Source organism: Oncorhynchus keta, chromosome 25, assembly GCF_023373465.1.
Source record: "Oncorhynchus keta strain PuntledgeMale-10-30-2019 chromosome 25, Oket_V2, whole genome shotgun sequence".
Lineage (NCBI taxonomy): Eukaryota > Metazoa > Chordata > Actinopteri > Salmoniformes > Salmonidae > Oncorhynchus > Oncorhynchus keta.
The window spans coordinates 17192948-17209107 of record NC_068445.1 but is presented as its reverse complement, the minus strand read 5'-3'; the positions used below and the strand labels follow the sequence as shown (position 1 = coordinate 17209107).

Sequence of the window (16160 nt, the reverse complement as noted above, 5' to 3'; positions counted from 1 at the left end):
AGAGATTTGGTCATCTAAATCACCTGAAATCATGTGATTCTAACCATTATAATGTGTTATCACATGTAATGTGTTATCTATTCCACTAGATGAGGCTGCTGCGTTACTATTTTATTCACTGCTATATAAGCTGCTATTTTGTTATCAAAATAACAATTTGTAATTTACTGTAACACATTTCTTGCATAAACATGTTAACAGACTGATAATAGTACAAGTCAAACTAGGTCAAGTCAAACTCGACCCTGTAACTACTAACTCATGATGTGATGAGACCCTTGTGCAATAGTGTGGTTAAAGGTAAACATAAAAGTTGTGTAAGCAGATCTTTGTTGACAGGATTTACAAGTGAACTCTGTGCTGGGGTCCAGACAGTTTGAGGTCTGGCTGGACTCACTTTGCATACTTACCAGATCATTCAAACTGCCTGACAATCACTGCACATATCAGGGATCCTCTTTCAGCCCCCATGGCCACTACTATCACAGACTCACAGAAGCCTTTCTCTCTGGACCCCTACCATGTCTCTGATGTGTTTGGCTTCATTCTCCCTGCACCCCTGGTAGGTACAGCCTCCTTATCTTATGGGATACCCATTGCATTTGTAATCATTGTCAGCCATTAGTGGGCATGTGTTGTTTCCCATGACAACGGCTGCTTATTAGTTGTTTGTTAAATCAAAGTAAGTGGAACGTAAGTAGTATTGATATATTTGTAAATGTTGTAAGCAGGTTGTAACTTTCCCAGCCTCAGACAGTGACATTAGTTTCCCTGAGACCCCCCAAATCAAGCTGTGGTTAAGACTTAGTGGTTTTGAATTTGGAGTGCAGAGTACAGATGAGAGCATTCCAATCCAGGCAAGGTTGATACATGCTATACTTTGTTGAGGCAGAATTGGGATGAGCTGTTGCCACTTCTCAAGGGTTATGTTATTGTTCTGTGCTGGACTTTGATGTTATGCATTTCATAGACTCCTGTTAAGGCCATTGTGTTTTGGAACTGTTGTTTCTGTAAAATAACTGTTGTGTAACAATATGATTGTGTTATCACCTCCCACTATATAAGGGACATGTAATCATTTACTCTTGGAGCGCCTTCCCTGACTGCGATCACAGACGGATCTACCTTGCCGCTGTTAGTCTCTGCTTAATCTTTGGATCTAGTTTCCACAACAACTTGCAATTGCCATCCTTTGTGTTTGTCCTGTTCGTGAACTTTATCCTTTATCCTTGGTAAAGCAAAGCATTGATGTAATGAGGAAACAGCAAGATTGCTTTTCTAACTACTGATATGTCCAGTGCATCATTTGGAATACATAAAATAAGTGGAATAGATTTTAGAACTGTAATTTCATAAGCTTGTTTGACACTTTCCACAGTTGCTTGTGGCCTACTCTGCATAATCTGTCCTGATACGAGACAGAGCATCCAACAATAGTATTGATTGAGGGACAATACATTGACACTTTCAATATGACTCAATACCCTAAAGACAGAGTTGCCGCCATACTACCAGCCCTGGATGGACATTGCCCAGCATGTTACAGAGCTCATCTACTCTCACACACTGCGCTCCCACATTCTCAAGGTAAGTCTATGCTGTCAAACACAGCTGATCAGTAAACGGTTCAAATAGGGGGGAATGGATTGGAATTGCAATTCTACCACCTGGTTGAATTCCACAAACTTGGTTTGGAACACATTATACAGTGGAAATTAAATAGGTTTATATATTCAACAGTTTTTGGTGACAGTTCCACATTTAAAAAACATCTAAACTTTGAATAACAATGCGTGACTTCACCTGTGCAGAGATGACAAAATATAAATCCAATTTGATAAAATATATTTAATTTAATCGATTAATTACATAACCTGAAGCATTTATATACAACAAAAAAATGTTAAATGGGTCATTTGCAATTTGTCAAGCAGAGTGTATTCATAATTACTCACAATTGTACGTGATATAGTGTCATCTCCATTCTTCCATTTACTCACTCAGATGCCCTTGCTGAACACCCGATTCCTGGAGAGCCACAGAGAGCTGCGTCTGGCCCATTTGGCCCTAGGTGTGATGACCATGGGCTATGTGTGGCAGGAGGGGGAGAATGACACAGTCAAGGTTTTTCAACAACCCTTCTTATTATGTACAGTTGAAGTTGGAAGTTAACATACTTAGGTTGGAGTCATTAAAACTTGGTTTTCAACCACTCCACATATTTCTTGTTAACAAACTATAGTTTTTGCAAGTCGGTTAGGACAAGCAGTGGCTTCTTCCTTGCTGAGCGGCCTTTCAGGTTATGTCAATATAGGACTCGTTTTAGTGTGGATATAAATACTTTTGTACCTGTTTCCTCCAGCATCTTCACGAGGACCTTTGCTGTTGTTCTGGGATTGATTTGCACTTTTCACACGAAACTACGTTCATCTCTAGGAGACAGAACGCGTCTCCTCCCTGAGCGGTATGACAGCTGCGTGGTCCCATGGTGTTAATACTTGCGTACTATTGTTTGTACAGATGAACGTGGTACCTTCAGGCATTTGAAAATTGCTCCCAAGGATGAACAAGACTTGTGGAGGTCCACAAATGTTTTTCTGAGGTCTTGACTGATTTCTTTTGATTTTCCCATGATGTCAAGCAAAGAGGCACTGAGTTTGAAGGTAGGCCTTGAAATACATCCACAGGTACACCTCCAATTGACTCAAATTATGTCAATTAGCCTATCAGAAGCTTCTAAAACCATGACATTATTTTCTGGAAATTTTCAAGCTGTTTAAATGCACAGTCAACTTAGTGTATGTCAACGTCTGAACCACTGGAATAGTGATACAATGAATTATATGTGAAATAATCTGTCTGTAAACTATTGTTGGAAAAGTTACTTGTGTCAATCACAAAGTAGATGTCCTAACCGACTTGCCAAAACTATAGTTTGTTAACAAGAAATTTGTGTAGTGGTTGAAAAACTTGTTTTAATGACTCCAACCTATGTGTATGTAAACTTCTGACTTCAACTGTAAAGAAACCTCCCTTTTTCACGACCCTGTCTTTCAAAGATAATTCGTAAAAATCCAAATTACTTCACAGATCTTCATTGTAAGGGGTTTAAACACTGTTTCCCATGCTTGTTCAATGAACAATAAACAATTAATGAACATGCACCTGTGGAATGGCCGTTAAAACCTCTTCGGGATAGGGCTGTCTACTGCCCCCGCTGGAGTAATTGCGTGCCCATAGTAAACATAATTTTTTTTTTGTCAAAACTTGCTAATATATGCAAGTAAAAAAATATGATTGAATAGAAAACACTCTAAAGCTTCTAAAACCGTTTAAATTATGTATGTATGTAAAGCAGAACTCTCAGGGCAGTCATTCTCCCAAACGCTCTCTTGTCATCATAAAAGTTGGCCCAACTTTGACGTCATCGCTCCCACCCTTCCCAAGCAGTTACAGGTCTGGGAACAGTCTCTCTGTCTTCAGCGCGATCTCAGCTTTCAATGGGGCTTCTCATTGTGAGAATCGCACGCTCACAAGAGTTTTGGCGGGCCGAAACCTTTTATGCGCGCTCTGCTCAGGTCCTGTCTTTTTTCCAAGATCGATTATACAATGCATGCGTTTCTGTTCGTCCTCACGATTGCTGTACACCTTTATAACATGTTAAAGCTTGATTATGAAGTTAGTTTGACAAGTTTAATCGACATATAATATGTAAGTTTGACGTTTTGGTGCGCATCCACTTGACTTTTGGCTACATTTCAACCGAAATGTGTCGTGTTTGAGAACCGAAAGACACAGACTGCAAAACTAAATGCTGTTTTTGGTAAGTATAATTCCTTCCAGGTCTTCTGATGGAAGAACAGCAAAGGTAAGGGAATATTTATGTGGTAAATTTGGGTTTATGTAGACTCCAAGATATAGGAGCCATAATGCTACTTTTTGAGCGCCGACTCATAGTATAGCCTAGTGAACGAAACCTGTAACGTTAAAAATAAATGTAACTCAGCGATTGCATTCAGAAGAAGTGTATCTAACTATATATATGTAGAACATGCATATTTAGTCAAAGTTTATGATGTGTATTCCTTGTTAGCTGACGTTATCTGCCGGTGCTATCGTCATTTCTCAGGACATTTGAGTAGCATTTTTTGAACGATGCATCATTGTAAACAGAGATTTATGGATATATATAGCATATTATTGAAAAAAACATAAATGTACTGTGTAACATGTTATATTACTGTCATCTGGTGAAGATTTCAAAAGGTTAGTGCATTATTTTTCTTTTAATCCTGCGTTTGTTGATTGCATATTTTTTTCAACTTGGCTATGCAAATTAGCTGTGTCTTCGGTGGTGGTTTGACATAAATATGTGCTATGTTTTCGCCGTAAAACATTTTAGAAATCTGACTTGCTGGGTAGATAAACAAGGTGTTTATCTTTCATTTGAGCCATTGGACTTGTTAATGTGTGGAGGTTAAATATTTTTAGGAATATTTTTGCGTTCCATGCGCCACCTTCCAGCTGAACGTGGGGGGGGGTGTTCCAAAATTGGAACCCTAGTCCCCTTCTGGTTAAGACACCAACAACTTACAGACGGTAGGCAATTAAGGTCACAGTTATGAAATGTTAGGACACTAAAGAGGCCTTTCTACTGACTCTGAAAAACACCAAAAGAAGGATGCCCTGCTCATCTGCGTGAACGTGCCTTAGGCATGCTGCAAGGAGGCATGAGTACTGCAGATGTGGCCAGGGCAATAAATTGCAATGTCTGTACTGTGAGATGCTTAAAACAGCGCTACAGAGAGACAGGACAGACAGCTGATCGTCCTCGCAGTGGCAGACCACGTGTAACAACACCTGCACAGGATCGGTACATCCGAACATCACACAGGTACAGGATGGCAACAGCAACTGCCCGAGTTACATCAGGAAAGCACAATCCCTCCATCAGTGCTCAAACTGTCTGCATAAGGCTGAGAGAGGCTGGACTGAGGGCTTGGAGGCCTGTTGTAAGTCAGGTCTTCACCAGATATCACTGGTCACCCACCGTCACTGGACCAGACAGGACTGGCAAAAAAATGCTCTTCACTGATGTGTTGCGGTTTTGTCTCACCATGGGTGATGGTCTTATTTACGTTTCTCATTGAAGCAATGAGCGTTACACCGAGGCCTGTACTCTGGAGCGGGATCATGATTTAAGTCAAGGCTGAGTTGTAATTCATATATACAGAAAAAACAGTAAACTACACTTCCTATGCATATCTAACTCCCTTCATTTGCATTAATCTGAGGACACAGGATAGGTGTCGTTTTCAATGAGATACTTAATTTCAACCAGTGGAGAATGTGAAACTCTTTATTGAAAGTTCATTATCCAGGTGTTATAAATACATAATACATGCATTAGAAATATTATAATTGTAATATTTTATCATAAATACAAGTTCAATCTGTACACATATGGTGTGCATTATAAAAAAAGAAAGAGGAGGTGGGGAGAGAGGTGTAGAAGACCGAGGTAAAACAGAGGAACAGGGAAGACAGCATATGATTAATGAATTACAGTGTTACACTAATATTCTCTCAGTTCATCACAATTACATAGTGTCTCTAGTGGTGTCTCCTAACCAGCCTTGCGCTCCAGTTGGCCCGAAGGTTATCTTAAGAGCGGGTGAGGTGGCGATGACGGGACTGGCTTCCTCTCTCACGTCAAAACATAGATGCAGATGAGTGACAGATGGATAGAGAGAGAGCATAATTAAGCTTTGTTTTTTTTATTCTAACACTGTCAGTCATCATAATAATTAGGAGGTGAAATGCAAAACTGACCATGGATCATTAACTCTAGGACTACTACATCTCTATCTGTATTTCAATGTAAAGCATCTCTTTAATAATACTTCTTGTTGACTCGACCAAGTGACCTCTCACCTATGATCATGCTGTGCCCACTGTGTCAGCCAGTTCAGATGGGTGAGGGGTTCACCAACACAGCTGATATAACCTAGAGGATTTAGGGAGACGGGGGAGAGGGATGAAGTGAAGGAGAGAGACTGTTATTGAGAAAATAAGGTAGTTAAACAGGAATCTGTGTGTGTAGTCTCACCTGGTGTCCACACTAAGTGGCTACAGAGTACTTTATGCTGAAAAACAGACACATGATGACAAACAATAGAAGATAATGTCATTATTAGACTTTTACATTACCAGATCACAACTGAATACATAAATACCATTCGAAGCTTGATGATGACTTGATCATTTGAATCAGTTGTGTAGTGCTAAGGCAACAGCTGGTGAGGTGTCAGGTTCGCCTCTGTACTTAAAGGGGGAATATTCCAACTCTCTGTGAAATGCTGCAGACCTGCCTGCAGATGAGGTAGGAAGACATATCCAACACAGTGGATAGCATTTTACACGTCAAGTTAGCCTTCTTCCTCCAAATTGTGCAGCAAGTTGTAGTACTGACATGTCACAGCACTCCAAACATCTCTCTATAAGCGTTCCACTCTAACAGAGAGAAAGAATAGGTTTTGTGGGGGGAACCTAATGTCTGTGTTCCTGTGTTCTTCCTCTATGAATAGGGAACACTGAGGTGGGTCCGAGGTTATAGAAATACAAGTTGTGTGAGCCTCTGTGAGTGGTTACTGACTGTATGTGATGCAGACACCTATCTGAGTGTACCTGAAACACGTAAACATAGAGGGCTATGTGTCTCACCACTTGGTTATTGCAAGGCTAACCCCCAGGGAAATCACGACTTGGCAGCAACAGGGGCTTGATAGTCAAGTGAAAATGGCTGAGTGTTTATGTTGTGAAAATCTGACATTTTGCAGCTGACATCCTAGATTTTTTAAAGTTAAGGCATACGAGACAGGTTCCACGTACAAGACAGATAGCGATGAAGAAAGAAAAAGAACACAGAACAGTTTAATTACCTCTGGTTATGGACACTTTTGCCAGCAATACATCTTCCACGGCCTGTTCCTTGGACAGTGAACATACATCTGTCAATATCTATATTTTCGACCCGTTGATCAGCTCGCACTCTGAAAGTAAAGAAAATAGCTTATTTTTTTGTAGATATGAAATGACCGTTCAATCTAAAGCAGCAGATGTCATTTTCAGGAGACGTCAATACAACACAGAAAGCTGAACACCAGACTGGTATTCTGGTTGTTCATTAGGTGGTGGGAAATATGCAATATGCATACAAAATAGAAATACTTACCTTCTCTGAAAATCCATCTATACCGCCAAAGATAACAATGTTGTATCTTGAAAACATGCATTGGAATTAAAAGAGAAATGTTTAAACTATTAACCTGCTCCATTATTTATGTATTGCCAGTTGATGAAGAACAACTCCAATTTCATATGTCATTGAACATTTGTCTACGAATAAGTAAGAATAAAAAGTTAAAATAACTTCTTAGATTTGATGGAGACATTATACATCTTAGTACCTTATCTATTTATGATTTGTATCAATGTGGACGAGAGACAAGGGAGCAGGAACAGAGAATTTGTCACGGATCCCTCTGGAACTTTCATTACACACACCTGTCCCCTATTACCACCTATTAGTACTTGTACAAGTGTACCCTTTGGTTTCCATTGGGCAGTTGATTATTGTTCCAATGGCCGTTGGTCGTGTGAGTACCTGTGCTGTGTTTTGGCTTTCGTGCCACGTATATTGCGCAGATGATTACCGGGCTCGTCCCTTGTGGTATCATTGTGCGCTTGTGTTATTTATTCAAGGTACTCCTCGCTCTTTTGTTTGGGTTTCAATCCTGTGTTTTTTTACATGTTTGTTTGGTCTTCGTCCCTGTGCCTTTACACAGCACGCTGTAATTTGGGTAAATTTAAATTTAAAAAACTATTACGCATTTCTGCGTCTGTCTCTCGATCCAACGTGACAGAATAATCTACCATGAAGGGAGACAGTGGGAATGACATGGGTAGGCCGGTGTCGTTGTGCTGCTGGTGCAGCGCGTCAAGGATCCCTCCGGAACTTTCATTACGCACACCTGTCCCCTATTCTCACTGATTAGTACTTGTAGAAGTGTACTCTTTGGTTTCCATTGGGCTGTCGGTTATTGTTCCAATGGCCGTTGGTCGTGTGAGTACCTATGCTGTGTTTTGGCTTTCATGCCAAGTGATTTGCGCAGATGATTACAGGTCTTGTCCTGTGTGGTATCATTGTGCGCTTGTGTTATTTATTCGAGGTACTCCTCGCCCTTTGTTTAGGTTTCAAATCTGTGTTTTTTTTGACGTGATTGTTTGGTCTTCGTCCCCGTGCTTATGAGTTGCCATGAAAGAAAGTTAGGTGAATTCAACTGAAAATGGCGAGAACAGGCATTCGTAGCTAAATGCTTATGGTTTGCTTGTGAATAATAATTGCATGATTTATCATTCTACGGTTTGTACACTACCGTAGATCTTTGTTTCTGGCCAATTGGTTTGTGGCCATTTTGAGCCTGTAATCAAATCCACAAATGGACCTCCTGACGAGCCGCCCCCAGGTGGTGAGGGTAGGCAAGAACATATGTCATGCTGACCTTCAACATGGGGGCCCCTCAGGGGTGCGTGCTTAGTCTTCTCCTCTACTCCCTATTCACCCACAACCGTGTGGCCACGCAAGACTCCAACACCATCATTAAGTATGCCGACTACACGACGGTGGTAGGCCTGATCATACGATGAGACAGCCTATAGGGAGGAGGTCTGCGACCTGTAAATGTGCTGCCAGGACAACAATCTCGGCCTCAAAGTCATCAAGACATAGCAGATGATCATGGACAAAAGGAAATGGAGGGCCGAGCGCACCCCCATTCATATCGACGGGGCTGTAGTACAGCAGGTCGAGAGCGTCAAGTTCCTTGGTGTCCACAACACTAAGGAACTATCATGGTCCAAACACACCAACGCAGTTGTGAGGAGGACACTACAATGTCTCTTCCCCCTCAGGAGGCTGAAAAGATTTGGCATGGGCCCTCAGATCCTCAAAGTTCTACAGCTGCAGCATTGAGAGAATCTTGACTGGCTGCTTCCCTGCTTGGTTTGGCAACTGCTTGGCATCTGACTATAAGGTGCTACAGAGGGTAATGTGTACCTCCCAGTACATCACTGGGACCAAGCTCCCTGCCATGCATTTACATACTTATGCAAATTGCATATCTGTATTAATTTTTCAATACATCTGCAAAAATGTCTAAACATGTTTCTAAAAACACTCAGTATAGGGTATTGTGTGTAGATAGGTGAGACATTTAAAAATCAAATCAAGCTGTAACACAACACAATGTAGAATAAGTCAAGGGGTATGAATACTTTCTGAAGGCACTGTACATAAAATCTAATTTTATTTGTCACATGCGCTGAATACAACAGGTGTAGAACTTACAGTGAAATGCTTACTTACAAGCTCTTAACCAACAATGCTGTTTTAAGAAAAATTCCTATATAAAATTAACAAATGCCTAAATAAAAGTAACAAATGAGTAAAGAGCAGCAGTAAAATAACAATAGTGAGGCTATATACAGGGGGTACCGGTACAAGGTCAATGTGCGGGACACCTTTAGTCGAGGTAATTGAGGAATATGTACATGTAGGTAGAGTTATTAACATGACTATGCATAGATAATAACAGGGAGTAGCAGCAGCATAAGGGGGAGGGGCATTGCAAATAGTATGGGTAGCCATGTGATTAGATGTTCAGGAGTCTTATGGCTTGGGGGTAGATGCTGTTTAGAAGCCTCTTGGACTTAGACTTGGCGTTCCGGTGCCATGCGGTAGCAGAAAGAACAGTCTATGACTGGGGTGGCTGAAGTCTGTGACAATTTTGAGGGCCTTCCTCTGACACTGCCTGGTATAGAGGTCCTGGTTGGCAGGAAGATTGACCCCAGTGATGTACTGGGCCATACGCACTACCCTCTGTAGTGCCTTGCGGTTGGAGGCTGAGAAGTTGCTATACCAGGCAGTGATGCAACCCGTCAGGGTGCTCTCGCCGGTGCAGCTGTAGAACCTTTTGAGGATCTGAGGACTGAGGGGGAAAAGCTTTTGTTTTGCCCTCTTCACGACTGTCTTGGTGTGCTTGGACCATGTTAGTTTCTTGGTGATGTGGACACTCAACCTGCTCCACTACAGCCCCGTTGATGAGAATGGGGGTGTGCTCTGTATTTATTTTCCTGTAGTCCACAATCATCTCCTTTGTCTTGATCACGTTGAGGGAGAGGTTGTTGTCCTGGCACCACACAGCCAGGTCTCTGACCTCCTCGCTAAAGGCTGTCGCGTCATTGTCGTTGATCAGGCCTGTTGTGTCATCGGCAAACTTAATGATGGTGTTGGAGTCGTGCTTGTTCATGAGTGAACAGGGAGTACAGGAAGCGACTGGGCACGTACCCCTGAGGGGCCCTGTGTTGAAGATCAGCATGGCGGATGTGTTTTCACCTACCCTTGTCATGTGCATATTACCTCAACTACCTTCTACCCTTGCACATTGACTCTGTACCGGTACTCTGTGTATGTATTCTCATAATTAAATTTGTATTATAACTCATTGTTGGGAAAGGGCTCGTTAGTAAATATTGCATGATCTACACCTGTTGTATTTGGCGCATATGACAAATACAATTGTATTTGAATAAATCCTGCACACAATGTGCTTGTTTTCCATTTTCTTCTTGATCAGGAGTCCTATTTGATTTAACGTGTGTCACATCTGCTCCTGCCACACCCTCCAATGCTCATGTCTCCTTGACCTGCCGCCACTCCCCCAGTGCTCTCTCCCTCCCTCTGTGTGTGATTGTGTGGGCAGAGACAGGTGTGCTGGAGTCAGAGCAGATCTCCACCAGCTGCAACCTGTTCCATAACCAAGACCTCTCCAAATACTCAGTCCTACCACTTCAAAACTACCAGAATGTAATCTCTTCCCAGTCAGTCCATGTCTCTAGCTGTTTGTTCCTGTTGTGCCTGTTTTCCCTTACCTGACGCTGTTTTCCTCTCCGCTACATTTCTGCCCGCTCTGACTCTACGCTCCTTTGGATTCCCCTCCGGATCTGCTTTCCCACACCTCTCACCTCAGCCTTTGCACCTGGTTTCCAGCAACCCGCCCAAGCTTCCCCTGGCCTGCATTCAATCTTCCCCCCCTTGTTTCAATAAATACATTGGTTAACTCATCCCAGTCTCCCCATCTGAATCTGCTCTTGGGTTCACCTGTTCCGCTCCGCGTTACAATGTGTATGAAAGTGTTTGGTGAAATATGCATAAGAGGAGAGTCATTACCCATAATTCTGCACCTTTTGATAGTTACATTTGAAGTCAGAAGTTTACATACACCTTAGCCAAATACATTTAAACTCAGTTTTTCACAATTCCTGACATATAATCCTAGTAAAAATTCCATGTCTTAACTTCACATTTCTATGTTTTCTATTTCTTTGTTTTTGGCCGAGGGTAGTTCCCAATCAGAGGCAGCTGTCTATATCGTTGTCTCTGATTGGGAATCATACTTAGGCAGTCATTTTCCCTCACTTGTGGGTTCTTATTTTTGCACTGGTTGATATTTTTCCCTGCAGAACATCCCATTCGTATTTTGTTATCGGTGTTCAGTTAATAAATAATTAGAATGAACACTTACCACGCTGCGCTTTGGTCCACTTCTTCCCATGACTATCGTGACAGAAGAACCCACCACAAAAGGACCAAGCAGCGTGGCCAGGAGAAGGGATCCTGGGCACGGGGTAAAGGGCGTTTAGGACATTGTGGACATGGGAGGAGATCATGGCAGGCGACAAAAGCATGCCATGGAAACAGGCAGAGGCAGATAGTGAGGAGGAGAGAGATCAGGAGTTACGGCAGAGACAGGAGCAGCAACCCCAATTTTGGGTGGGGCACACGGGTTGGCGAGCGGGGCAAGCGGAGTTGGTCATGGTTCCAGTGCCATGTTTTGCAAAGTCCCAGCCCGGTGCATGCAGTACATGCTCTTCATACCTGCCGCGTAAAGAGGGGTATCCAGCCAGGAGGGGTGGTGCCGGCTCAGCGCTCCTGGTCTCCAGTGCGCCTCCTCGGATCGGGATATCCAGCACCGGCTCTGCCCAAGGTGTCCCCAGTGCGCCTGCACAGCCCAGTGCGTCCTGTGTCAGCGCCTCGAACGTGCCGGGCTAAACTGTCACGGTTTGCAAGCCTCCCCTTTATCCTCCAAACATAACGATGGACATTATGGCCAAACAGTTATATTTTTGTTTCATCAGACCAGAGGACATTTGTCCAAAAACTACCTTCATTGTCCACATGTGCAGTTGCAAACCGTAGTCTGGCTATTTTTCATGGTGGTTTTTCATGGTGGCTTCTTCCTTGTTGAGCGGCCTTTCAGGTTATGTCAATATAGGACTCGTTTTACTGTGGATATCTATACCTTTACCTGTTTCCTCCAGCATCTTCACAAGGTCCTTTGCTGTTGTTCTGGGATTGATTTGCACTTTTTGAACCAAAGTACAGAACGCGTCTCCTTCCTGAGTGGTATGACGTCTGCGTAGTCCCATGGTGTTTATACTTGCTATATATTGTTTGTACAGATGAACGTGGAACCTTCAGGCATTTGGAAATGGCTCCCTTGGATGAACCAGACTTGTTGAGGTCTACCATTTTTTTTCTGAGGTCTTGGCTGATTTCTTTTGAGTTTTCCATGATGTCAAGCAAAGAGGCACTGAGTTTGAAGGTAGGCCTTGAAATACATCCACAGGTACACCTCCAATTGACTCAAATGATGTCAATTAGCCTATCAGAAGCTACTACAGCCATGATGTAATTTTCTGGAAATTTCCAAGCTGTTTAAAGGCACAGTCAATTTAGTGTATGTAAACTTCTGACCCACTGGAATTGTGATACAGTGAAATAATCTGTCTGTAAACAATTCTTGGAAAAATGATTGCATTGATTTAATGACTGCAAAGGAAATGTATTGATCTACTGGGATTTTTTAAAGACTAACTTTCTGTTTTGTCTGCATGGATTCAAGAGCAGTATAATTTCGCAATTTAGACCGTATGTAGTTTTGAGGAATGTATTTACGTTTTTAGAATGCAACTACATTTTGAAAATGCATTTACTGTTTTATAAAAGGCCACAGTTCTGTGACTTGTCAACTCTATTTTGAAAATCGAAAACATTGTTCCAAAGAATGCTTGAACGCGATTGATAACTGTAATATCGTTCTACTGTAAATCAAAGGTGAAATATCCAGCAACTTTGGCACCTTCATGTTTGAGACATGGAACACCAACAAATAGTTACTGGATGCAAACACTTCCAGGACTTGACTATCTGTAAACATAACCCCAGGCATCATGCAATGCACCGAGAGTATCATCATGAAAATAATTGCATGTCCCTCTGATATGAACTCTTATCTCCCATAAGATACTCCCCCGCAACCTGGCCGTTCCATACTGGAAGGTGTCTCAGCGTCTAGGCCTCCCTCCCATCCTTACCCATGCAGACGCAGTACTGGCTAACTGGAAGAAGAGGGATCCACATGGGTATGTTTGGAATAATCAAGATTCTCTGGGGCAGCAGGTAGCCTAGCGGTTAGAGAGTTGGGCAAGTAACCGAAAAGTTGCTGGTTTGAATCCCCAAGCTGAGAAGGTGAAAAATATGTCGATGTGCCCTTGAGCAAGGCACTTAACCCTAACTGCTACAGGTTTGCTGTTGAATATCAGACCCTAGCCATGACCCCACTCTGTGTGTTTCTCAGGGAGAGTGGGATATGCAAAAAACACATTACCTGTGTGAACTAGGACAAAGATTAGCACCCCCCAAATTATTATTATCTGCCTCTACTGTTCTATTTTTGTCTCAGTGATATTTAAAGGAAATGTGTTTCTTTTTCATGTCACATCATCTCCCGTACCAGACCATTTGACATAGAGTAAGTATTGCCTTGAATAATTTATTCCAACCAGCTGTATTTATAGATTCCACACATTCCAATAGTCTTTGCTCGTTGGCTCTCGCTGACATTTGAAATCATACTATTGCAATCTAATAAACTCCTGAAATGTTTGCAGGAACTTTAACTTCTTCTACCAGCTGTCATTGTGGCCATGGTGATAGTTGTTGTTTTCATCGCTCTCCCAGGAACTTGGAGCTGCTTTTCACTCTGCCTGGTGGGGACAGTGTGAGGGGGTTCTTCATGGTCACTCTACTAGTGGAGCTGGCTGCAGTGCCAGCCATCAAGGTGAAGGTCTCTTCTGAAACCCACAGAGCTGTAAAATGAGATGCCCAATTCTGAGTGACATTGTTAATGTGGGTGTGTTTCAGAGTATTCCCCTGGTTATTAATGGGGTCCAGTGTGGTGATGCTGAGACTGTTATAAGTGCACTAGAGGAAATCAGCCAGGCGATGGAGGGCATGACAGATGCACTCAAACTGCTGCATGGTACTACAACTGAAACAGATGTTTTACTGTGTTGATATTCAGTCCAGTTCACCTGCATTCTCAGCGTATCTTATGTTGTTCCAGCATATGTCAAGCCAGATGTCTTCTATGGTATTATAAGGATCTATCTGTCTGGGTAAGTACTGAACACCCCTAGTAGGCCTAAATGATACAAAATGAGTCTGACAGAAGTTAATGACGCATAAAATATGACTGTATTCAAAATGTATGGCTGTATGTGTGTGGATCAGGTGGAAAGATAACTCATCCATGCCAGCTGGTTTGGTGTATGAAGGCATCCAGGCAGAGCCTATGGAGTATTCTGGTGGGAGTGCTGCCCAGAGCAGTCTGCTGCACTGCTTTGATGAGCTGCTAGGAGTCAAACATGAGGACAATTGTGGTAAGAAAGCAAAATTAGATAGGTCCAGAGGAGTCAATAAAACCACAAAATATTTAATAAATGTTTTGCAGAGATACAAATGGCTGTGTTAACAAGTACAATCTTAACAGATGTTTTCTTTGGCGATAAGGAAGTGTTCACTTAAAAACATAAAGAGTTGAGTTGTTATACATACTGTATGTGGCTGAAGGCCTACAACATCTTGGCATGGCATTATATTTTACGTAGGCATGTTTTTTAACACAAAGGTCTCCTGAAGATGTTATTTCCACTGAGGGTGAATATGCTTTCTACTTGTACAGGAGCCTTTCTGACCCGTATGAGAAACTACATGCCCTCTTCCCACAAGCATCTGATCCAGGACATATCTCTGCAGCCCTCCCTGCGAGGCTTTGTCCAGCAGGAGGCCAGTGAGCTTCTGACCGCAGCTTTTCAGCTATGTGTGACCAAGCTAATGGCCCTCCGCAGCTACCACATCAACGTGGTCAGCTGCTTTATCACCGTTCCCGCTGCCCGTGCCCGCCAGCTGCGAAGACAGGGCAACAGTTCCCAGGAGGAGACTGTCAGCAGGGCGCCCACGGCTCTGGAGGAGACGGGTACAGGCGGCTCAGGCATCATGAGCTTCCTAAAGACTGTGAGGGACCGCACACGGGACGTCTCCCTGCCGCTGGACAACAGGGCCATGCAGAAGAGCACAGATGGAGCACAACCTCAAAACACACAATACACAACTCATCAAACACATCTGCAAACTAACACATTTTAGAGACACTTTTATACCTAGTGTATTTAATAAAATAATGAAATGACATGTAATTATGAGAGGTTTGTGCATGACAGGGTTTGATGTCTGACTAAATGAGTCCCGGTGTTATTGACATGCTCTGTATAAATTATGCCACTCTTTCAGTTCAACCCTTAATTTAAACCATCAGTGTTTGTTTCCGTTAAATGCAACCACTAATATCTTTATTCAATCTAAAATAGAATGTAAAATATATATTGGATGACTAGTCCAGACTGACTGTGGTCATAGTCAGAAAACTCACACTGATCCCCAGGGAAGGCTGAGGAAAGTTTTGAAAGTTTATCCTGACCTGAGAGTTAATACATACAACCAGGGTGATACTTAACCGTAATCTGAGTACTGATTTAATATGTCATCTCGGAAAGTATAGTCAGGTTTTTTTTGTATTTTATGCAACCTATCCTACATGTCCTGTTTTGGAGTTTTTGCTAAAGTAATTGAAGGTCCCTGCAGTTCATCATCATGATGACTAATATAAACACATTGCAATCCAACCTCCACTGTCAGC

General features: G+C 42.4%; 1 protein-coding gene across 7 annotated transcripts; it reads left to right on the top strand.

Annotated features, from left to right (window-relative positions):
* Positions 1-394: 394 nt before the first annotated feature.
* LOC118358316 (indoleamine 2,3-dioxygenase 2-like) lies at positions 395-15950 on the top strand. 7 transcript variants are annotated; one of them, XM_035735976.2, is made up of 10 exons: positions 395-562; positions 1492-1587; positions 2005-2124; positions 13427-13545; positions 13920-13934; positions 14144-14243; positions 14327-14444; positions 14529-14580; positions 14696-14844; positions 15147-15950. In XM_035735976.2, exons 1-10 carry the CDS (start codon positions 470-472, stop codon positions 15608-15610), a joined length of 1326 nt encoding a protein of 441 aa, XP_035591869.1. In that variant the 5' UTR covers positions 395-469; the 3' UTR covers positions 15611-15950. The 7 variants fall into 7 exon arrangements, with proteins under 7 accessions (XP_035591869.1, XP_035591871.1, XP_052334742.1 ...); XM_052478782.1 differs by lacking the exons at positions 395-562; positions 1492-1587; positions 2005-2124 and adding exons at positions 6547-7658; positions 12583-12725 and having other exon boundaries at positions 15147-15922; XM_052478781.1 differs by lacking the exons at positions 395-562; positions 1492-1587; positions 2005-2124 and adding exons at positions 7741-7764; positions 12583-12725 and having other exon boundaries at positions 15147-15922.
* The last annotated feature ends 210 nt before the right edge of the window (positions 15951-16160 follow it).